This window comes from Carettochelys insculpta, chromosome 12 (assembly GCF_033958435.1).
Source record: "Carettochelys insculpta isolate YL-2023 chromosome 12, ASM3395843v1, whole genome shotgun sequence".
Taxonomy (NCBI): domain Eukaryota; kingdom Metazoa; phylum Chordata; order Testudines; family Carettochelyidae; genus Carettochelys; species Carettochelys insculpta.
The window spans coordinates 18,416,770-18,441,012 of NC_134148.1; the positions used below are offsets into that span (position 1 = coordinate 18,416,770).

Here is a 24,243-nt window from a genome sequence, read left to right on the forward strand (position 1 = left end):
TTTGCCTGAAGTATTGTGTACATGGTGCTGCGTTTTGAAGTGCTGGCAAATTATTTAGAACAATTATCATTGTTTTTTGTTTGGTTGGTTGGTTGTTTTTTTTTTTTTTAAATATCCTTGGAATTCTGTGATGAAGGTAGGTAATGGAAAGAGTAAGCAGCTTGCTTTGTGATAGCTCAGGAAACTCCTAGAAGTTCCTGTTCTCAGGGACTGTGTAAGACCCTAGGGAAATTTCAGCATGTGTGTGGTTTCTGAAATGCTGGAATACAGAAAGGTGGTTCAAAAACAAGAGTCATACTACAGAGGTCAGTACACATACAAAAACTGTTTGTCTGAGCTTTTGGGGCTGAAAACTGCAATAAGCTCACATCATTCTAGCTACTGGAGTCCACTTTGAATGAAGCTATTTATTCCAACTACCCACAATAACCACTTTGAAGTGTTTTGCAGCTTTAGCCATTTTGAGGAGGAATCTGGGAAGAAGCTGAAATGGTTACAGCTTTATTCAGCAGATTTGTCTTGGCTCTTGTTACGTTACACCATTACTAGTTATTTGTATTGTGAAAACACAAAATCGGGAATTGGGACCCCACTGTTCCAGGCACTGAACACACACAGAAAAAGAGATTGTCCCTATCCCAAAAAGCTTAGTCTAGTACTCGATTCTCATGGTTAACATTTTCTCTTTAGAAGCAGGCTGCAGCTCAAGTGATATACAAAAGAATGTAAATTAAAGCCCTGCTCACAACGACACACCAAAGCACGCCGGCTATTGCTGTATTCAAAAAATATTAAGCATAGTTCTGTTGGAGTGGTGGTGTTGTATGGACACTGAACGATCACAACCAGTGAGATGAAACACTCACCTTTACTTCTCTTCCCTGAGATCAGGATTAACTGGCATGTTTTAAAAATGATTCCAAACTAGAGCTAAGAAAGCAGTTCACAGCAAAATGTGAGTTCAACAAATATAGCACATCTTTGTGTTTACTAATTATCTGCCGTTTGCCTTGCTAATTATTTGAAACAGGGATGTTAACATTTAAAACCAGTTAACTGGTTAGCCTCACCCTAAACTGACCAGGCTCATCTGTTATGATAAGGGGCACAGGCAACGGGTTAGTCCAGCCCCGTGGAGCAGTCTTGTGGGGCGGGGGATGTGCTCTACTGCAGCCAGAATAGCTCCCATTGTCAGCCCTGGGAGGTGGCAGCTGGAACACCCCCACCTGCAATACTGCTGGGGACAGAGACTGCTCCAACTGGGCTGGAGCACACTGCCCACAGTGCTCCTGGAATGGGCCGCTGTGGACAGGTGCTGCTCCAGTGCAGCCAGAATCCCATCCACAGCAGAGAAGCCTCCCCCGCCACCTTGCCCCAATTTAACCAGTTAACTAGTTAAACCTAACACTTAACAGCTTATCTAATTACATGGGATTTTACATCCCTAATTTGAAAATGACTTGCTGAATGGCTTTCAGAACACACTTCCCACCCCAGACTGCTCAGAAACCCCACCCACAACTCATACTCACTCTTCATAATTCCCTGTTTGTGCTGTGTGATTGGACACCCAAGTCAGATGGCTGTTAGCCAGGATGGGCAGGAATGGGGAGCCCAGCCCCTGTTTGTCAGAAGCAGGGAAGGTGCAACAAGGGGTGGATCACTTGATGGCTGCTGTTGGTAAACAGATACTGGGCTAAATGAATCTTTGGTCTGAGTGACAATGACCATTCTTATGTTTCTGCTCCAAGTGGTGCTCCCATTCCAAACCCTGTCAAATGACCATGTAATCCCTCCATCAAAGATACCAGGAGAAATAAGCTTTTATTTTAATTAACATCACAAATAATTTTCTACAGTATTCAGGGGTCTGATAATGAAATGCCTTGTGACTGGGTTAAGCATAGACAAAAGTCTCATTCTTACTGTGGGGCATTATAAATGTACAAAAATTGGTTATTACATTACTAACAGCCCTAACAGACCAGGCCTAGACGTAGCTGGCAGGCATCACAAGACCAGCCCTAACAATGCACCAGCTGAACAACTTGGAACCAAGCAAGTGGTGAAAGGAGAAATTGTAACTGAAAGCAGGGAGATGATTTACTAACATGATTAAGAATTAATTCTTTTAAAAACAAAATTTCCTTACCCATGTACTTCATAACTTAGATTCCTAAAATCAAAACAAATCTAAAAATTTAGTCTTCACAATTTTTATTTCTTTTATGTTTTCCATTCAACTCAGATTAAACTGAACTACGAGAAACAGACTCATCAAAAAAGTTTGCCTTAGAGTTCTGTAGTCAGATTCGCTTTGCAGTACAGTGGAGAAGAGCGAGTTGCAAACCATACAGGGTAATAGTGAAATTCAAATACAGCGCACTTTTTTTCTGTTCAAGAAACATTTCTACCACCACCCAAAAACCCTTATATTTTAGCTGTAATTTATCACACAGAATTCTTTCTTCTTTCCTTCCAGACTTAATCCAAAGTGAATTTTTCAATTTAATGTTTTCAAAACACCAGTACTTTCATAATACACCCAAAGATGGTGTGCAATGAGGAAATACTGGGTTTCTGCCCATTTTAACTACTCCAGGATATATCCTAATAAAGGAAGTGCCTGCCCTAGACGACCATCTGCTGGCCAAGCATCGCTTTGACCCCTGCCTCAGTTTCCCCTTCATGTAGACAGACTTTTCTAAAAATCCACACTATTCAGATATTCATATCATCTCCTTTGTTAGGTTCAATTTATTAAGTCTCACACAAAGTCTTTCAAAACAGAATTCAACCCTCCAGTTTTCATCTCAGTTTCAGACTGGCCACACCCCTGCTCCTTGAGGGTCTGCCTTTCCTTAAAAGTGATCTCTGCTTCAGTCCTAAATGGAGTGATGGTCTGTCTTCCAGCTCTCCCAGCATCCCTTGGCCTGGACTTGGTCCCCTCCACAGGCCTTCCCCACCAGTATCTTTCCCCACTGCTGATGCCGGTCCCTCCAGGAGCCTTGCAACCCCCTATAGTGTCTGCAGGTATCTACCAATCACTACCTGAAGCTGTCTCCCCTTTGTAAAACCTAGGCTTCATTTAAGCCCAACTGGACAGCAATTAATAGTTCACATGAAATGGACCCCATTCTCTCTTAAAGGAGCCAGTCACCCCAAGGCACATCCCTATCCTTCTAAATGGGCACTGGCCATCAATCTTTTCTAATATCCACCGTTCATTCAGAGACCCTCCTGCTGTCTTCCTGATGCAAGTAGAGCAAGTTGTGGATTTCTCCCCCATATTAATTCTTCTCTCCATTTCTTCTCCTTCTCAGCTCTGTAACTGAGATCTGGGATGGGAGGGAGAACTGCCATCAGCCATGCTATCCCTCACCAGTGATCTTTAATGCTTCCAGCTCAATATTTTTTTAATGACTACCAGACTACAGCCTCTTATCTTCATACATGTAAAGCCTGGCTGAAACACCACCAACGCTGCCATGCAATTTTAAAGTACAAAGCAGGTTTTAAAAAAAACTGGGCCATTTCACTGGTGATTTATTTCCCTCCAACTTGGTTCAATTAAAGATATTTTTTAAGAAAAGCAAATTTGATTAGATGAAGCTATGCTCCAGAGCAAAGATATGAATAGAGCCAGGAGAGCGAAATTTAATACAATGGGAAATTTAAACAGGACCAGACCAAGTCACCACAGCAGAATAAAGCCATGGCAACTCAGGAGCACAAATGAGGACAGTTCATATTTTGTCTATGCTGTTGTACCTACTTGCACATCTTCCAGCCGGCTTTCCAATGATTTCTTCATCAACATCACTTCCTGTCCCTCCTTCAATGCGTGTGCCAGGACATCTTCTAACTGTTGCTTTTCTTTCTACAATACAAAGGATTGACAGATTCAGGAATGCTGATACTGTTTTCTCTCTAATCTGCCTATGGAAGATCCACAAACATAAGCATAAACCTGCAAACACTTAAACATCTTCACTGGATTCCTCTTGCTTTCCACATCACACTCTTGTTTCACACCTCCAAGACTCCACACTGCACTACTCCCTACCTAAAAGCTCCCGTTTCCTCTGATGCTCACTCAGGCACAACACCAACCTGCTCATCTTCCCTTCTTCAGTGTTATTTTCACACCGCCGCTTTTGCTGAAGGTTCTGCTTGATACTTATAGGCAAGGCTCGAATCTGCTTTCTCCTTAAAGCACACTGGTTTTGCATAGGATTCATTGCACAATGACTTTGCCTGCCTTCAACTCATGTTTACCTCTGTGCAACATACCCATCCAATAACAAACAGGAGGAACGCTGCACAAGATACATGTCTGGTTCTGGAACTTACCTCATATCTATCTACTCTTTCCCTCATTGTAGCTTCTTCACCTTTCATGCTATCAATCTGTTGAAGGAGTTCTTTAATTTTGTCTTCTAGCTCTTTAATTGTTCTCTTCAGTTGTTCATTATGCTCAGTCAGCTCCTTCACTTGATTTTCTGCACTACTTCGTTTCTGTTCTGCAGTGTTTCTTTCACTAGCTAGAGCTGCAGCATTCTATTTAAAAAAAAAAAAAAAAAAAGAGTAAGAGTAACAGTGATGCACAAAGCTTCCATTGCTAACGACAGTTTTAAAAACAGGTCTCAAGTCCATGTCATCCTGGATGACAAGTTTAAAGACGGAAAATTGTTCTGATATGGATAGATAAAGCAACACTGTTTTCAGCCCTTTGGAGCAAAATCAATGTGATATTAGAGTTAAAAGTGAACTAGCTGTACCCTCAGAAAATCCACATTGAACCTGTTCTTGCTTTTCAGCAAATTTTGATTCAGACAAGCACAATTGCCTGTTCTAGGACCATAAACTCAATTTTAAGAACCTCTGCATTGAGTCAGCCTCATGTTCACCTCTGATCTAGAACGACCCCATTGCATTCAGACCCGTAGATCTGGAAAGGTAATAACTCATCCTCCACAACTAAATTCTGACAGGAGATACCATCTGTACAAAACTGTGGGCGTGTGTTAACCTGGAATGTTCTAGGAAAGGAGATTAGGGCAGTGTTATTGGGAGTTTAGCTGCTGAACTTCGTTGATCTGTTTTATTAAGGTCCTTGCAGTTTTCAACAAGGTACTGTTTGCGTACCTATTTAGAAACAAAAACCATGCATTAGAAACAGTAAGGTACTTCTCCTCCAGGAGCAGTTACAGTATAACTGAACTGAACTTCAATGTTGTGTGTCTGTTGTGCCTGTCTTTTTTGCAGAATGTAGAATTTATAGCCATTACACCCTGCCTAGGCAGGATAATGCCTAACTATTATTTCAACTGAAGAAATTCTTGCCTGTTTTATTCTTTTTCTTTGGCAGTTCCTCTATAAAAAGAGTGTTCCCTCTGCTGATGTGTTGTGAATTCAGCCTGGCATTTTGTATGGCCTTTTTTGCTGAATGTGTTGTTTTTCTGTAGAATTTTTCATTTCAACATTTTGTCTTCTAGTTTTCAACTGAGAGTACATCTATACTTACTGGAAGTTCAACACAGTGCCAGCTGATCTTCTGAGGTTAGAAACAATTTTATAATAAGCTACATTGGCTGTTTTCTCAAATGACCTAGTATTACACCATGTAGCCTTAACTTTTTCGGCCATGAGTTTGGTTGCAGCATCTGCATCTTCATTGACAATTTTTGCTCCATATGGATCATATGACTTGCTTACAATCTGTCTTACTGTTTATATGTCTATGTGGTGAGTTTGTTATAGTTCAGATTCTATAAACAGAAAGCCTACTTTATTAATGTTTTCAAAACAGTATTAAACAGTTTAAAAGTAAATAAAATCAAGTGTGCAACTGATAAAGAATTGGGGTTTGTTAACATTCAAAATTAAACGTAGGGCTGTGTCTCCACTAGGAAATAAAGGCAAATTTATTAAAATCAACTTTATACCACTAGATTTATAAAGTCAACCGTGAGTGTCCACATGTTTAGAAAGTTGACCTAGTGTGTGTCCCCATTACCTTTGCTAAGTTTGACTGTATCAGTAGTACATTGTGGGTACTTATCCCACAGTTCCTGTACCCCTGTTGCATTCTGGGTTCCTGTGCCACTGTGTCATGGGAAAAAATGTGTCACAACTCATTGTGGGTGTCTGTCGTCATCATCCTGGAATGCATTGAGCTCACTCTCTGATCCCATTGAAAACAAACTGCCAGATGCACATTTGCACCAGTTTTCTAAAGCCTGCCCCAGCACAAGCCATTTCAAGTCTTGCAGGACAGTCCTGAGAAATGTAAAATGCAGAAAATCTGAAAAGTTTCAATTTGGAGCTTGTGAAAAGGTGTTTTTTTGTATTGTTCAAATAATTCATTTTGATGTTATTTTGATTCATTGCATTTTGACCAGGCAGCCATGTGGTGGTGGTGGCCAGCTGGAGAGCCTAGCAGCCACGTGGTGATGGGGCAGCTGGAGAGCCCAGGCTGATTCCTGCTTCCTGTTTCCTACTCATGCTCACCTGGGCTACGTCTACACGTGAAGCCAACATCGAAATAGGCTATTTCGATGAATAACGTCTACACGTCCTCCAGGGCTGGCAACGTCGACGTTCAACTTCGACGTTGCGCGGCACCACATCGAAATAGGCGCTGCGAGGGTACGTCTACACGCCAAAGTAGCACACATCGAAATAAGGGTGCCAGGCACAGCTGCAGACAGGGTCACAGGGCGGACTCAACAGCAAGCCGCTCCCTTAAAGGGCCCCTCCCAGACACAGTTGCACTAAACAACACAAGATACACAGAGCCAACAACTGGTTGCAGACCCTGTGCCTGCAGCATGGATCCCCAGCTGCTGCAGCAGCAGCCAGAAGCCCTGGGCTAAGGGCTGCTGCCCACGGTGACCATAGAGCTCCGCAGGGGCTGGAGAGAGAGCATCTCTCAACCCCCCAGCTGATGGCCGCCATGGAGGACCCAGCAATTTCGACGTTGCGGGACGCAGATCGTCTACACGGTCCCTACTTCGACGTTGAACGTCGAAGTAGGGCGCTATTCCGATCCCCTCATGAGGTTAGCGACTTCGACGTCTTGCTGCCTAACGTCGAAGTTAACTTCGAAATAGCGCCCGACGCGTGTAGCCGCAACAGGCGCTATTTCGAAGTTAGTGCCGCTACTTCGAAGTAGCGTGCACGTGTAGACACAGCTCTGGAGAGCAGCAGAGGTGAAAGCCATGGTCAGAACAGACACATTGGCAGCATTATGAGATACTTCTAGAGGCCAATAAACTTGAATTAAATAATGCTGTGTCTACAGTAGCATTAAGTCAACCATGTCAATCTGAATTTGGTGTTACTCCTCGTGAAAAAGCTGGAGTAGAAAAGTTGCCCTTAGGACCCCTTAAAACTGACTTAATGATATTATAAAATCGACCTACCTCCCTTAAAATTGACTTTATGCTCTAGTGTAGACAAAGCCTAAGTTAACAAAAGAACAGGGAGACCGAGACATAAGCCTACCCATAGAGAGAGGAAACTAATGCATTCAGGAGTCATAGAAAGGGCAGTGAGGAGGAGATATGGAGGAGATAGAGTGTCTTTATTTTCATTATGTGTGATTTGGCAGGTTGTGGAAGGGAAGAATCACATGGCAGAACAATCCTAAAAAGATACACATTTTTAAACAACTCTTAGGGGTGACCCACTAATTGGACCTGATCCTTGGCCCTCTGCTTATTTTTCATCTAAAACTTCCATTAGGCAAGTAAAACTGGTCTGCGATAAAAGATGTCATTTTTGATCCTGCAAAGGAATCCAGCAGCACAGATCCTTATTCCTCATACAAAGTCCTATGGACTTTTGCATTAGTAACTTCAAAAATATTTAAGCACAACTTTGTATATGAGACTACATTTACATTCATCCCACAAACAGAAAGTGGATTTCCCAGTGGAGGTGAAGTGAATTCTTTTGTAGATAAAGAAACAAGAGAGGTGATAACTATTTTACAGTATTTTCGCTTTCCCAGCAAGAAAGAGCAATAAGCAGTATTTCATTTATACACTGAAACAAAACCAACTGCTATTAAATGGCGATTTCTCACCAGGTGTAACAGGACAGACCATCAACAAAGATACACAGTATACTACTGGAAAATCAACACAGAAGGGGTGGGCGGGGAGTGCTGCAAACTTGATTCAAATTATACAAGACACTCTCTCTTTTAACAAAGAATAACTGTTTTCACTAATTGTTTTCTAGTATGCAATAACATAATATGCAAATTACTCTGATAAAGCTGTAACTCGGAAATCACAGACTGTGCAATTGGGTTAATGAACTCTTTATACAAAAGCTGGCAACACAAGCAGCATGAAAAGTTCTAGGCTGTTGCAAGCACACTAAAAGACAGTCAATTTTCTGAACATGCATATTTATTGAAGAGCTTTGAAATGCATTTCTGCTGTGATGCTGTAACTTCACGTATACTTTTTTGCTAATAATCTCTTTCTTTGTTTATGTCTGCTTTTTTGTAATGCAGCACACAGTTTTACTAATTAGTGGGCACTCCACCAGTGGCTTTTTTTTTTTTGCCCTTTCCCCTTTCCCCGCTTTTGCTAGCAGAATGAAAGAAGCTTAGGCATGCTGGGGAGTTTAGTGAATGGAATGTTGATTTGTCTGTTCTTTCTCATCCAACCGCCTACACACTGCTCCAGAGTTGGAGAACACAGAACAGAAGGCCAGTACTGTACCTGAAGGATCCAGCTACTCATCTTGTGTGTTTGCACTATTTTTTGTCATATCAATATTTTACTGAAGCATTATTCATATAGAGCACAGTGCCGACCTTAACAAGAAGCACTGTACATGAAGCAAAAGGAATTTTATCCACCAGAAAACGACAAGTCAAGACATTTCAGCCCCCTTCTAACAAAGCCATCATACAGTAATACAATACTACTCTGGCCTGCCTTTTGCTTTATGTACATTATATGTCATTCAGATTAAACCAAATTGGTGGTCTCCCTTCTCTTCCACTGAATCTTCAAAAACTGACCAAGGAGGTCAAGCATGGCTAAAAGGCAATAAAACTTAAAAAGGAACCAAGTCCACTGAACAAATTCTAAGTATTTTTTTTCCCAACATTAGTTAAAGTGGGACTTGGGGGAGGAGAGGCAGAACAGGCATGTCAGGAAAAGCTGGCTCAGGCTGCCTAAATGTGTGGGACCAGCACGTAGTCAGCGTCTCACCATGGGTCGCCAATGATCCTGGCAGTGTTGCAAGGGTTACACGTTCACATGAATGAAGTGTTCCTGAACAAATTCTCCAACGTATTAAGTACAAAACTCTTTTCTTTTCTGAAGAGGTTTGTCCTTTACCACCATCTCCCTACCCCCATATATGTTTTTTTCTAATAGAGTTAAGAAAGCTCTCCTCTGCACCTATAATGAAGTTCACAGCATGGCAATTCAACAGCTGTTATTTCCTCACACTTTTTACTTGTTCTGGAGAGGAATTCCCTTCAAGACTCAAGTGCCATACTGCACTAGTAACTACTGTTTAATGATCTTTCATAATTGCTAGACTGGATTTTTAAAGGATATGGAGGCAGAGAAGAGCAGCGTGAGTCTGCCCTTTGACCTTCTCCAAAACATGGAATGAAGGCAAGAACGTAAGGTATGGAGGTGTTAGCCTTCTGAATATCAGCAGCGCCAACATGAGGGCCACCAACAGGGAAGACTATAAATTTACTTACTCATCGTTATCTTTCCCATTGAAATGTAACATGAGCCAAACCCCAATGAAGAGTGGGTAATAGTCCTTATCCTTAAGGGCCAAATGCTTCCTCGTCCAGCACAAAGAGAAAACAGACAATGTATGCAGGAAATCTGATTTCATTTGGTGTCTCCTGGAACTGGGCTTGATCTCCCAGAGGCTCCTAAAGCCAAAATGGGAGTTTGGCTTCAGGAGCCACTGGGAGATCAGCCGCTAAAAGTCAGGTGGTGCAGAAGGGCTAAGGCAAGCTCCCTGCTTGTCCTGGCTCCATGCCACTCCCAGAAGCAGTTAGCATGTTCCTCTGTGTGGCTTTTAGGTGGAGGGAGGGGAGAAGAAGGACCCCACATGCTGCCTTTATCCCAAGCAATGACTCTGCAGTTCCCACTGGAACAGTGATCAACAGGGAGCTGTAGGGGCAGTGCCTGTAGGCAGGGAAAGCGTGCGGAGCCACCTGGGCTCCCAGCCTAGGAGCGGCAGAAAGGGGCACGCTGGCCATTGCTAGGAGTGGCATGGGGCTAAAGCAGGCAGGCAGGCACCCTGCTTTAGTTTCACTGTGCTGCCACCCGGGAGCTGCCTAAGGCAAGCACCACCTGGCCAGAGTCAGCACCCTGCATCCTTTCCCACAACCCCATCCCTCCCACATCCTCAGTCCCATAGCCCTCTCCCACACACCAAACCCCTCATCCCCAGACCAATGAAAGTGAGTGGAGCTGAGAGGAAAAGCCAGTGATGGAGGGCAGCAGGGATGAAGTGAGAGGGCCTCCGAGAAGGGGCGAGATGGAGCCTCAGCAAGCAACAGGGCAGGGATGGGGCAAGGGAGCTTGGTTTTGTGTGATTAGACAGCTGGCCACCCTGGTCCTAAAATAAATCCCTGTAATAAAAAGCCAGGAGAACTGCTCAACTAAAATCACCTGATGATTCCTTTCTGGTATCTGGCAACAAACACTGATGTTTTTGAATGGTAAAGAGAAGTTACTCACCGTAGTAACGGTGGTTCTTCGAGATGTGTCCCTGTGGGTGCTCCACAATAGGTGTTGGGCTTCCCCGGCGCCGCAGATCGGATCTTCCAAGCAGTTTCTGCCGGACCGCGCATGCGCCGGCGCGCGCCACTCCCTTGCGCGCTCCTGGCCATGTGCGCGATCCGGTCCCCGCCAGTTCCTCGACCAACCGCCTTGGGTGCCCCTGTAAAACACTAACAGAGATCCGAAGCGGGGAGGATGGGCGGGTAGTGGAGCACCCATGGGGACACATCTCGAAGAACCACCGTTACTACGGTGAGTAACTTCTCTTTCTTCTTCGAGTGTCCCCGTGGGTGCTCCACAATAGGTGACTACCCAGCAGTAACCCAAGATAGGAGGTGGGTAATCGGATTATGTGCAGCTTGTCCCCGAGAGGACCGCTGCAGAGAGACGGGTATCCTCTTGGAATACCCTGTGAAGGGCGTAATGTTTGGCGAAGGTGTCGTAGGATGACCAGGTCGCCGCTCTGCAAATGTCTTTTAACGCAACGCCCTTGAAAAAGGCTGTTGATGCCGCCACCGCCCTGGTGGAATGAGCCCTGGGAGTGGCCGATAAAGGAGTCTTTTTGAGCTCGTAGCACATTTTTATGCAGGATACAATGTGCTTTGAGATTCTCTGCGAGGAGAGACCCTCTCCTTTCGATTTGGGAGCGAGGGAGACTAGGAGTCTATCCGTTTTCCGGAAGGACTTGGTCCTGTCTACGTAGAAGGCTAGCGCCCTCCTCACGTCCAGGAGGTGTAGGCGCGCCTCTTCGTTGGAATTATGAGGCTTTGGATAAAATGAGGGTAGAACAATAGGTTCATTGATGTGAAACTCGGAAGAAACTTTGGGAACAAAGGCTGGATGCAGCCGTATGGTTACCGCCTCCTTGGAAAAAACAGTGCAGGGTGGCGTTGCCATGACTGCCGCGAGCTCGCTCACCCTACGAGCTGACGTAATTGCAAGAAGAAAGGTCATCTTTATGGTAAGGAGGCGGAGGGGAACCGTGGCCAAGGGCTCGAACGGTGGTCCCATTAGTGTGGTAAGCACCAGGTCCAAGTTCCACGAAGGTGGAATCGGTTTCTGAGGGGGGTATAGGTTTACCAACCCTTTGAGGAACCTGGTAACCATAGGGTGGGCGAACACCGTGTGCCCGTCCTCCTCATGTCTGAACGCCGAGATGGCGGCAAGGTGGACCTTTAACGAGGATAGCGAGAGTCCTCCTCTCTTGAGGTCCAGTAAATACTCTAGTATTGTAGGTATAGGCACCAAAAGGGGGGCCAGCTGTTTGGTAGAACACCAAGCCGTGAAGCGAGTCCACTTTTGTTTGTAGGTCTTCCTGGTGGAAGTCCTCCTGCTACTTTCTAGGACTTGCTGTACTTCCACTGTGCATGTGCTCTCTTTGGAGCTGAGCCATGGATTAACCACGTTTGCAGTCGCAGGCTTTGGGGGTGCGGATGCACTATGGACCCCTGGGCTTGCGTGAGCAGATCCGGCGCCACCGGAAGGGGCATCGGTGGACGGTCCGACATGCGCAGGAGTAGGGGGAACCATTGTTGTCGATCCCACGTTGGGACTATCAGGATCATCCGGCCCTTTCCCTCCTGGCTTTTTGCAAAACTTTGTGGATCAGCACTGTGGGAGGAAACGCATAAAGCAGGGGGCCCCTCCACGGGATCGCGAACGCGTCCCCCAGGGACCCCCATCCCAGTCCTGCCCTGGAGCAGAATCGTGGGCACTTCTTGTTGTGCTGAGTGGCAAACAGATCTATCTGGGGAAAACCCCATGCGTGGAAAATCGGCCGTAGCAGATTGGGACGGATCTGCCACTCATGCGTGAGTGCAAAACGCCTGCTTAGCTGGTCTGCCTTCACGTTGTGCGCACCCGGCAAGTATGAGGCTTTCAAGATTATATTGTTGGCGATGCACCAGTTCCATAAGCGGATTGCTTCCGCGCATAGGGCACGGGATCGAGCTCCTCCTTGCCTGTTTATATAAAACATGGTGGAGGTATTGTCTGTACTGATCCCGACTACTTTGCCTTGTATGTGGTCTCGAAAGTGTCTGCAGGCGTTGAACACTGCTCTGAGCTCCAGTACATTGATGTGTAGTGACTGTTCCGTGGGTGACCACAGTCCTTGAGTCACCTTTTCGCCCATGTGCGCTCCCCACCCTATGAGGGAGGCATCTGTAGTGAGAAAAACCGATATTTGCGGCTGGTGGAAGGGTACCCCTGTTAGCAAGTTCCTGGGGTTTACCCACCATTGTAGGGATTTGCGCACCCCGGCTGTGGGCGACACCACCCTGTGAATGGTGTGTATTGCCGGTTTGTATACACTCGCCAGCCAGTGCTGCATGCTGCGCATGTGTAACCTGGCGTTCTGTACTACGAATGTCGCCGCTGCCATGTGGCCCAGCAGCTGCAAGCACGTCAAGACCGGCACCGTAGGGCTGAAGGTGATGACCTGCACGAGGGAACCGATGGCCCGAAAGCGAGCCTCTGGTAGATATACTCTCGCTGTAACCGAATTTATGTGAGCCCCTATGAACTCTATGTCCTGTGTGGGGTCTATTTTTGATTTTGCCAGATTGATAACCAGGCCGAGTGAAGAGAACGTGTTTGCTGTGACGCGTATCATGCGCAGAACCTCCCCTCTCGAGGCCCCTTTGAGCAGGCAGTCATCCAGATACAGGAAAAGAAATACCCCCTGTCTGTGCAGGTAGGCTGACACCACTGCCAAGGTCTTGGTGAAGACTCTGGGGGCCGAGGAGAGGCCAAACGGTAGGACCTTGTATTGGAAGTGTTCGTTGCCTACCATGAACCGGAGGAATCGCCGGTGAGCCGGATGGATAGTTATGTGGAAGTATGCGTCTTGTAAATCGAGGGCTGCGAACCAGTCTCCATCGTCCAGCGCTGTAAGGATGGAGGCGATTGTGGTCATCCAAAAACGTTGCTTGCGCAGGTACCTGTTGAGGCCGCGAAGGTCTAAGATGGGCCTCCAGCCTCCTGTCTTTTTCTCCGTGAGGAAGTACCGGGAGTAGAACCCTTTCCCTTGCAGTTGCTCCGGCACCCTTTCCGCTGCCCCTATGAGCATGAGATGGGCCACCTCCTGCCTGAGCCTCGTTACATGGGAGGGCTCCTGGAGGTGGGGCTTGGGTGGAGGTCACAATGGTGGGAGCGACTGGAAGGGGATGGCGTACCCCGTGGCTATGATCTCCAGCACCCATTTGTCTGTGGTGATCCTTTGCCACTGGTCGTAGAATGGTCGGAGGCGATGGTGGAATAGCCGCTTCGGATGACCTTGTGCAATGGTAATGATGGCGCAGCCCTGGATCTGTATGTCAAACTTGTGGCCTTTGGCCCCGCCCCGAGGATGCACGGCTCTGTTGTGAGCGTCGCCTGGGAGTTCTGTACTGCTGGTGCTGTTGATTCAGCAAACAGCTTCTGCGAGTCGAAGGGAAGGTCAACTATTTTCGCCTGCAGATCCCTCGGTATACCCGAAGTCTGGAGCCAGGACTCCCTTCGCATCACCACTGCCGTTGCTGTGGAATGTGCTGCTGTGTCCGCAACGTCCAGAGCAATCTGAACTCCCGTCCTCGCGGCCGCGTAGCCTTCTTGCACTATGGCCTTGAGCACCGGCTTTTTGTCCTCTGGAAGCGAGTCCATGAGGGAGGTTAACCTGGAATAGTTGTCAAAATTATGGTTCGCTAAGTGCGCTGCGTAATTTGCCATTCGCAGCATTAAAGTGGAGGAGGAGTAGACATTTCTGCCGAACAGCTCTAGCTTCTTGGCATCTTTGTCTGTTCCCCCTGTCTTGAATTGAGATGTCTTTGATCTTTGTTGCGAGGACTCCACCACCAAGGAATTTGGCTGTGGGTGGCTAAACAGGAACTCCATGCCTTTCGCCGGCACGAAGTATTTCTTATCCGCTCTCTTTTGGACGGGCGGAATAGTTGCAGGGGTGTAGCCAGACAGCCAGCCCCTCTCAGACCAGCATTGCTGGGAACACAAGGGAGCCAAAACAACAGGGCACTTAACATAAATTCCAGCACAGCCTTTGAAGCTGTGAGAAGCACAGGTGTGCTGCTACAATGTGCCTCTGGGAACATATACAACGATTAGGCTCACAGCAGACAGAGAAGCTGTGACAGACATGGCTCTTAGCCCCTACTAAATAACGTGATGCACACACACCCACATCCTAGGTGGGAAAATATTTACCCTAATAAAAGAATGTCCAGTAGTCGAAACTTATTGTTTCTCTCCCTTGCAAGTGTAAACTACTCTTGCGAGAGCTGGCGTCGCCCAGACAGACCAGCCCCAATTTGGCATAAGAAAGGAGAAAGAGAATAAAGGAGTACAGAGGTATAAGTATGGGACCTACAGCACCATGATTTTTGAGTGCTTTTCACTATCTATCTGCTGGTCAGATAAGTGACAGCCTCCCAAGGCTTCTGCAGCTAAGAGGGTCCCTGAGCCTTGTCCCTTATTCGTCTTTCCGCGGAATTGAGTGACCGATCCTGGCTTGGCACCGCTGGAATCGAGAGATGCAAGGAGGGTAAGAAGCACCCACACCTGATCTCCTATCTTTAGTGTACACATATTTTGAAATAGAGCTCTATACTTTGTTTTCTTTCTTTGGGATTGTGGCTTCAGCCTTGTAACTTGTTTGTGTGTGTAACATCTATACATTTAAATAAGTAGGCACTAGCAATTTCTGTAACCACATGATTAGAATCTAGTTTAATAAATTTTTGGTAACCATTTGTGCATAAGCCTGACTTGTTTCTCTGGTTTACTGTAAAGCAGCCAATACAATTAAAGAACCTCAGCCATTTTGGCTATAAAGCCTGGCCATTAGGTGAGAGTACTAAGAGCCTAGCGTTGAGTTGTGCCGCCTCCACGGGGCAAACTCTTGGGGCGCCTGTCAGTCAGTCCTGACTGCCCACTGTGAAGGAGCTCTGAGCTCTAGCAGTTAAAGTCACGGGTGTGGAAAGGCTTTTAGTGCTGCCATTGGGGCACCTGTCAGTCAGTGTTGACTGCCCACTGCGAAGGAGCTCTGAGCTCTAGCAGTTAAAGTCACGGGTGTTTAGGACCTTGGGGCATCCGTCAGCCTAGCCCGGGCTGCCCGCCGCGAAGGGACAGTGCGTCCTAGCGGTTAAAGTCACGGATGGTATAAAACGGGCATAGCTGGCACCTCACCAAACATCCTTGGCCATCGGCTAACAAGGGGTCTGCCATATCGTAGTGGCGGACTCTAAGATCGCTTCATCAAGCGGTATTGCTACTCTGGAGGAGGCCGGAGGTCTCAAATGTTTGAGGAGGTTATGGTGTTTCTCTTGCACCTCTGCTGTCTGGATGCCTTGCGTGAAGGCCACCCTCTTAAACAGTTCCTGAAACTGTTTGAGATCGTCCGTAGGATGGACGTCCACCGGGGCCGTAGCCTCGTCTGGGGAGGAGAGCGAGGAACCGCTGGGGTACGTCTCTCTGGACCCTTCCGGTTCCTGCTGGTGATGGTACACCCTCTCGCTAGAGGTTTGCGAGGGAAAATCTCGGGGTTCCATGACCAGTCCCCCCTGAGATGCTTGAGTCTCTGTCCCCGGTCGCAATTGCCCTCGGGGGTACGAGATAGTCTGTGGGGATCTTTCCCTAGTAGATTGCCGATGGTGTCTATGCCCCGCGTGGTAGGGGCGACCATGGCAGTATAGGCACTGTTCTTGGGAAGGTGACCTAGACCACTCCCTTGGTGCGTACCCTCTGCGTCTGGGGGAGGGAGATCGTCGAGACACTGGAGAGAGCGATTTTGCATAATAGTCTGCCTCCTCTTGTGTGCAGCCTTCCCCCTCCCTGGAGGAGGTAACTCCGCCCCCTGACGCGCAGGGGATCCTGGCCCCGTCGGCACCGTGCTAGGCACGCTCGAAGGCGGTGCCGCACGTGCGGTGTCCTTGTGCGCCTGCAGGCTACATGCCTGCGCGCTCTGCACCGCCGGTTCCCCGGGGGTCGGTGCCGCTGCCTGCGGTGCCGCCGGTACCAGCACTTGTTTAGCTGCCGCCCTGCCTGCGGTGCGGGGCGGCTGGCTGATTATCGGAGGCTGAGCCGCCGCCGATCAGCTGTTGCTGCGGCTGGGGGCTGCTCGCTCCTCCCGTCCCGCTCGCTGTTGCTGCCGGCAGGGATCGGGCTGGAGAGGCTTTCCTCCGTTTTTGCGCTGATGGGGTGAGGGAGGCAGCTTTCCTCTTATGGGCCCCGGAGGGTCCCTCCTGCTGCGGCCGCTCCGGCACGTCTGGCTGGAGGGCCTTATCAAAAAGCAGCATTTTAAGCCGCATCTCCCTGTCTCTCCGTGCTCTGGTTGTTAATTTAGCACAGAAGGAGCATTTCTGTGCCACATGGGACTCCCCCAGGCACCTTATGCATAGACTGTGCCCATCGGATGCTGGCATCGCCTCTCGGCAGGACTCACATTTTTTAAATCCTGAAGAGGACATTGTTGGTGAGTCTTTCAGTTGTTAAGCGGGTACTTAGCACCTTCTCTGTGCTGTTTTCCCCGTCCGATGGCCTGCCTCAGCAGGAGGGCTGATGGCCCTATGCTCCTGGCCTCCGGCGCTTGTTACTGGGACTGGATTGAAGCTGTCCCGCTTGTAGTTTGTTTGTTTGTTTGTTTTTTTTAAAAATAACAACCGGCTAACTTACAGTCGCCTAAGTACTTGAAAAACTTAAAGAGAAAAACAGTTAAAGTCATTGAATACGCTACTTGGCCTTAGCCTAGTCGTATTCCGTCTGCAGCCGACGGCGGTTAAGAGGAACTGGCGGGGACCGGATCGCGCACATGGCCAGGAGCGCGCAAGGGAGCGGTGCGCGCCGGCGCATGCGCGGTCTGGCAGAAACTGCTTGGAAGATCCGATCTGCGGCGCCGGGCAAGCCCGACACCTATTGTGGAGCACCCACGGGGACACTCGAAGAAGAACCACTGTATTTCACATGCTACACTCTTGAGGATGATGGCAAATACAATAAAAAGTTTAGGGTTGTCAAACAGATTTTATTTAAAACTACCATAGGTTATCTGATCTCCATACAGGAGAAAAAAAAGTAGCTTTCTTCCTCAACTCCAATTGAATGGCAGGCTACAACCTGGCCAGCTCAAATGGTGCTGTGCACTGAGGCATTTGGGAAGACAGAGAGTGTCTCAATTGAAAGTAAACACCTTTCTCCTCCTGCACAGACAGAACAAATTAGTATGAAGTGTTACGGGTACAGACCACCTCCTGATGTGCGACCCTCCCTCCTAGCGGTGGCTGCATTCAGTCCTGGCCTGTGAAGCACTTTCGGGTCCTTCAGAATTTAAGCCTTTAAAATAACAATAATGATTAAATCAACAAACGGGATTATTTCCCATCTAGAAAGTACTGAAAACTTAAGGCTCCATATTATTACTTTATGCAGGAGTACCGATGGGACACCAAGAACAGTGAGTAGTTTGCATGAGTGGCCCTCTGGGGCTCCACCTGCAGCCCATGGACCCCCATCTGCCTGCCACCCCAATGTGCCTCTCGCTGCACTTCCCACTTCTCCCCTTCCCTCCCAGCATGTTCAGAGCACCGCAAAGCTGCTGATTGGCGCTCCGTCCCCACACCTGTCCCTCCCTCCCAGAGCATGAACAACCCTGAGCAGCTAATTTGTTGTGTTCCAGCTCTGAACACAAGAAGGGGAGGAGTGGGGACAGACCATAAATAAGACAATTTGTGATGCTCCAACAAGTGGGGCTGCGATGTGTGAGGGTGATGTGAGGGAGGGGTATAGGCGGGGGGGGGGGGGGAAGGGGGCTGTAGGAGGCGCTCCAGTGGACTGCAGGTTGCCCGCCACTGCTCCAGAGGACAAACAACTACCTAGAAAGGCAGGGTCAGAGAAGAGGTCAGAATCAGAACTATATGTGGAATTTGGAAAGAAGTTAATAATTAATTTACTAAAGTTTATCTTTTGGGCTCCTCAGGCTGTGTCTACCCCTTGAATAGTAACTATGAAAGTGTAATTATATATGTAAAAGCACGCCTGGCATTTAACAGGTACAGCTGGTTGAGTGAGATTCCTGAAGACAAAGACTGGAACGAATACATGCATGCTGCTGGGGATGCCATATAATAAAGCTTGCACTGTAGATAGTGCTTGGTCCTGCCATGAAGGCAGGGGACTGGACTAGTCTTCCAGTTCTAGTATTCTATGATTCTATATCCCTGCCTCTGCAATTTCCACTCCAATTCATCTGATGAAGTGGCTTTTCCCCATGAAAGCTTATGCCCTAATAAATCTCCAAAGTGCCATAAAATGCAATTGTTTTTGCAGGTAAAGATCAATTCAGCTACCCCTCTGACACTTTTTATTAATGTGGAGTATTTTAAGAACTAGGGCAATCACCTTGAACCACATTAATAAATAACTACTACTTATCAAAGTCACAAACAAGAAAGCCTGCCCTTTACTAAGTCTCTTCCTAACACCTGCACTAAGCTTGCTTTTCCAATGTAAGTACTTTAGGGTTACACCTACACTACAAAATAAAAATCTATTTTAATAAATTCAAATTTTTAAAGTTGATGTTTTAAACTTGTTTAATTGTCTACAAATGTTCTGGAAAGTCGACTTCCCCAAATTCAACTGTGTGAACAATGCATTGTGGGTACCTATCCCATAGTGCCTTAGCCCTGTTGCATTCTGGGGGTTTTGTACCATTGGGTTCTGGGAAAAAATTTGCTGCAGTTGCTTGTGGGTGTTTGATGTCACTATCTCGGAATGCAAAGCACCCACTAACTGCGCGAAAACAAACAAACGGCAGATCGCACCATTGTCTCTGGCACAGCGCTAGTGCTAGCACAGATTCTCAAATGCTTCAAGTCAATGCACAGGGTGTTATGGCCACTTCCCAGAATGCCACACAGCATTTGTTTCAAGGAAGGCAGTGGGCTGAGATGATGGTTGTGGAGGAAGAGGGTGGAGATGAAATCGATGAGCTGCAGAACAGGAACTTAGAAATGCAGGCTGCCCCAGATGCATTGCTTACAGTGGAGCAGCATTTTTGGACTCAAGAAACCAGCACACACTGGTGGGACCACTTCATTTTGAAGGTCTGAGATGACCAGTAGTAGCTGCAGAACTTCCACATGCACAAGTTCGCTTTCACGGAACTTTGTGATTTGCTGGCACCTGCCCTGAAGCACAGCAATGCAAGAATGAGACCAGCTTTAATGGTTCACAAGTGAGTTGTAATCGCTTTATCTAAGTTTGCACACCCGCCAGTTACTGGTCAGTGGCAAGTCAATCTGGGGTGGGTAGATCTACAGTGGGGGCCATGGTGGTGCATGTAGCTAAAACAATCTGTCAGCATCGCCTGAGGAACACAGTGACCCTGAGAGATGTCCAGCACATAGTGGATGGCTTTGCTGCCACTGAGTTTCCTAACTGCAGTGGGCAAGAGATGGCACGCGCATCCCTATCATGGCACTGGATCACCTGGCTTCTGGCTATATAAACTGCAAGGGATCCTTTTTGATGGTGTTGCAGGCATTGGCAGATCACAAAGGTCATTTCACTGACATCAGCATGGGATGGTCAGGAAAAGTTCATGATGCACGTCTTCAGAAATTCCCACCCCTGCCCAGGTCCCTCTGCATGAGTCCTCTGTGGACCTTTGTGTAGTGGCAGGCAGCTGTGCTATCAGCCCTCTCCACCCCAGCATAGGCCCCTGTGCTGCACTCCCTGCAATGATTTGTGCACCCCTCCACACATGTGAACCAATAAATCAGACTGTGGTTGTCATAAAAAGAATTCTTTTATGGTGGGGAGAGAGGGTTAAGCAGCAGGGAAAAGAAGGGTATCATGGGTGGTGGAATAACTTTTTGCAGTGGAGACAGAACTTGGAGGTGGAGTGGCAGACTGCCCTTGCCCTACCTCCCCACGTTCGTGGACTGCAACAAGGCGGGGTGGGTGACCTATACTGAGGGGAGCCCAGGCAGCAGAATCTGCAAACAGAGTGCTGTGAAGGGAGTCCCTCTGCAGCTCCAGCAAAGAATGCAGGACCTCAGTTTGCTCTCTCACAGCTGTCAGGGGCTGAGCTGTGTCCTCTCTCAGCTGCACTGATTCCTCTCTCCTCAACTCCAGGACACTCTGCCACCATTCTTCTCTGGCCCTCTAGCTGGCAGTTACTGTTCTGTCAGCCTGCTACAGCTGCTGCAGTATAAGGTCATGGTTGGACCTTTTGTGCTTCCTTGTCCTGTCTTCCACATTGAGGATGCCTGCTGCGAAGTGAAAGCCAAACCTGAGATACAATTCACACAAAGCACTTACCCATAGAACGAATGGGTCTCTGTTTTTACAATTAGCGAAATTTCCTTTTTTCAAGACCGATTTTGGATGACAATGAACCAAACTCTGCATTGCACAATCTATCACTTATCCAGATCATTTCATTGTGGACATGGTGAGGTATTACTGCCCACTTAACAAGGTGTGGGGGTGGAGGGAAGGAGGTGTTAAAAGCAAGGAAGCCAGCCTGTATCTGGGAGCAGGGAAAAGGTTTTCTCTGCAGTCCTGAGAGCAAACCTCATCAGGGAAAAGGCCATTTAAAGAAGGCAAAACCTGCACTGGCCATGCCACTGTCCAGGAGCAGGGCCCACAGACCCCAGCAACCGTGTGGTGAGGGGGAAGGGTTTGATTCCAGCCACATGGGGTGGGGAGGGATCCCCGTAAAGTACAAACAAAGGTGGGAAAAAAGTTTTCCAGCCACATGACGGGGAGCAAAAAAGTTCTCTCGGTAGCTTCTGATCAAGCCAGCAATGTGATGGGAGGGCAGAAAGCCAGGAGAGCCTGCCAGCCACATGGGGTGGGGAGGTGAGACAGTGCCCACCAGCCATGTGGTGCAGAAATGAGGTCCCAGGAAATTTATATACAGGCAAGGAGCACTGCGAAAAAAAATCGAATCCGAATTTCTGTGCTCCTTTAGGTTGCCAAAGACGACATCACCCTCCTAAGAATAACAGAGTGAAAAAGAAGAGATGCTCATCCTGTGTGAGCACAAGCCTGGAAAGTTTGCCAAAATGCTGTGTAGCACCATGATACAAGATGGCTATCTGGTTGCCTGTCATGGCAAGGCGTGCTGTCGTGGAAGCTGCAATAAGTTGGAAGACTTGTCCAAAAACCTTGTGGAAAAAAAAACACATGAGTATCTCGATGAGATGTTCCTGGAGATCTCCAAAAAGGATAAGCACTACCATCCCAGAAAGATTAACACGCTGTTCTGAAGGGCATAGATCCATAGAAAACCTATACCTAAACCCAGCCACAACGCCCCCCCCACCCCGGAGGATTCTAGAAAAAAAACACTCACCAGAACAGCTGGGCCCCAGTGGTTCTGGTGTTAGCGTAGAGCGGATTGGCTCACGGTCAAGGGTGAAGAGCTCCTGGCTGTTGGGATCAGCTTCCTCAGGCCCCTGCTGGTTGCTCCTATGCTCCTCTTCATTTGCCTCTTCCTCCTGTTCCGCCCCCCACCCCTGGTCTGGGCTCAGCTCCCCCCAGACTCTGCAGAAGGGTCTCAATTAAGACTGGGCAATGTGGTTGGGTCCATCCCAAGAATGGCATCCAGATGTTCATAATACCAGTATGCCTTGGAAGATGATCTGGATCGCCTGCTGGCTTCCCATAAATTATGATAAGTTCTTTCACCTTCACTCAGCATTGCTGAGCATCCTGGGAGTAACCTCTGTTCATCACCCCACATGAAATCTTTTACTAGATGTCTACATTTCGCTTGCAGACTCAAAGTCTGCCCACCACTGACTTCTCTCCCCAAACAGCAAGGAGATCTATGATCTCGTTATGGGACCAAGCTGGAGCTCTCTTTCAACATTGAGAACGCAGAGATCAGAAACCTGAGTACTCATGATGGCAAGAGATGGCTACTGATGCGATGGCTAGAAATAAATTCAGGCTTCCAAGTGCGACTTAAATTTCCTGGGCTTTCTGGTGATAAATTCCTGTGACCTATTTCCTGCACACGTGGAGAGCAGCAGAGATTGAAGCAGCCAGAGCAGATGACCATGGGGCATTGTGGGATACATATGGGACACCTCTGGAGATGAATAAAGTCAATTTAAAAAATAGCATCAATCCAATCTTTTAAATTAGAACTTGGCGCTATACTGACTTGCTTTGTGGGTGTAATAATATCGACCTTAGCACTCCCTATAAGCAACCTAATGGCATTCACAGTGAAGAGAGTGACATTGTAAAAATCGAGCTAACTGCCTTAAAATCAACTTTATGATGTAGTATAGTCATAGCCTAACAGACACAAGTGTGTAAATGAAAAAGTGTAGGAATACAGACTGCCTGAGTGTTTATTCTGTGTTGCAAATCCATTCCCTGACAGTACTGCTACTTAAAATTTGATTCATACCATGTGGTGCATTACTGCTATACTCCTATCTCCATCTAATGCTTTAACAACTTAGGTGGTACTAATGTCTGCAGTTCTTTCACTCCATGCAGGGATGATAATTTTCCCACCGACTAGTGCAAGCTGATCCAGTTGGAAGAGGAGTGGGGAGGGGCAGAGTGAAGCAGGTCAGCTATCTCTCTCATTCTTTTTGACCTTGCTGATAAATTTACAAAACAGACTTCATGTTTATTGCAGAGTAAGCAGGTTATCTCACCAGGAGATAAAAATCAGTGTCTGAGACACTGTGCACAGACACATATGCAGGTAGCAATTAATTTACTGGCTCATATTCTGCTCTCTATGACAGCACAGTAAATCCAGAGTGGCTTCAAATCAGTGAACAAGTTAGTAAAAGCCAAGAGCTCTTTACTGCTGGAATGATTTTTATTTAAAGTGAAGATGCATCCACGGCACCCCTTTCTATTTCCTGTATAGTTATTTTATTTTGTTGTTTGCTATTTTAATTATTTTTTCTTCTTTCCACTGCTATTTTGCCTGGCCTCACTGCTACTTCCTAAATATCTGCTGGTTCTTCTGTCGTCTTAGCTTTTTCTTCACATTTCCCTTTTGCCAGTCCCTAAGCGCTCTCTTAACACCTACTTATGGCTTCCCTTGCAAACCAACCCTATCCACTGCACCTTCTCACTTAGTACCTACTCATTAGTGATCTTTCCTGTTCTGTCAAACAGTATTAGGAAGTGTCATGTTTATAAGGCTGCTTCCACACGTGGCATGGTAATGAGGCAATTTGAAGCAGGCTAATGAGGGCTAATGTGCATATTCAGCACCTTGTTAACATAATGGTGGCCACACAGATTTGAAAGTCCAGACTTCAGATTGCAGATTGACAGTGTAGACGGGGGCAGCTTTGAAATAAGCGCCCCACTTCAACATTCCCTTACTCTGTTCTAGTTCTGCAGCAGTAAGGGAATGTAGAAGTGGGGGGCTTGTTTCTAAGCTGCCCCCATCTTCATTGTCAATCTGCAATTTGAAGTC

At 47.2% G+C, this 24,243-nt stretch overlaps 1 protein-coding gene across 2 annotated transcripts in view; it reads right to left on the reverse strand.

Annotated features, from left to right (window-relative positions):
• Positions 1-24,243, reverse strand: part of CGNL1 (cingulin like 1) — a 125,775-nt gene that overhangs the window by 35,830 nt on the left and 65,702 nt on the right. For both annotated transcript variants that reach the window (XM_075006238.1, XM_075006237.1), the window contains exons 9-10: positions 4,354-4,560; positions 3,776-3,880 (exon numbers count right to left, since the gene is read on the reverse strand). In XM_075006238.1, coding sequence (XP_074862339.1) covers positions 3,776-3,880; positions 4,354-4,560 — 312 coding nt within the window. The remainder of the gene's footprint in view (positions 1-3,775; positions 3,881-4,353; positions 4,561-24,243) is intronic.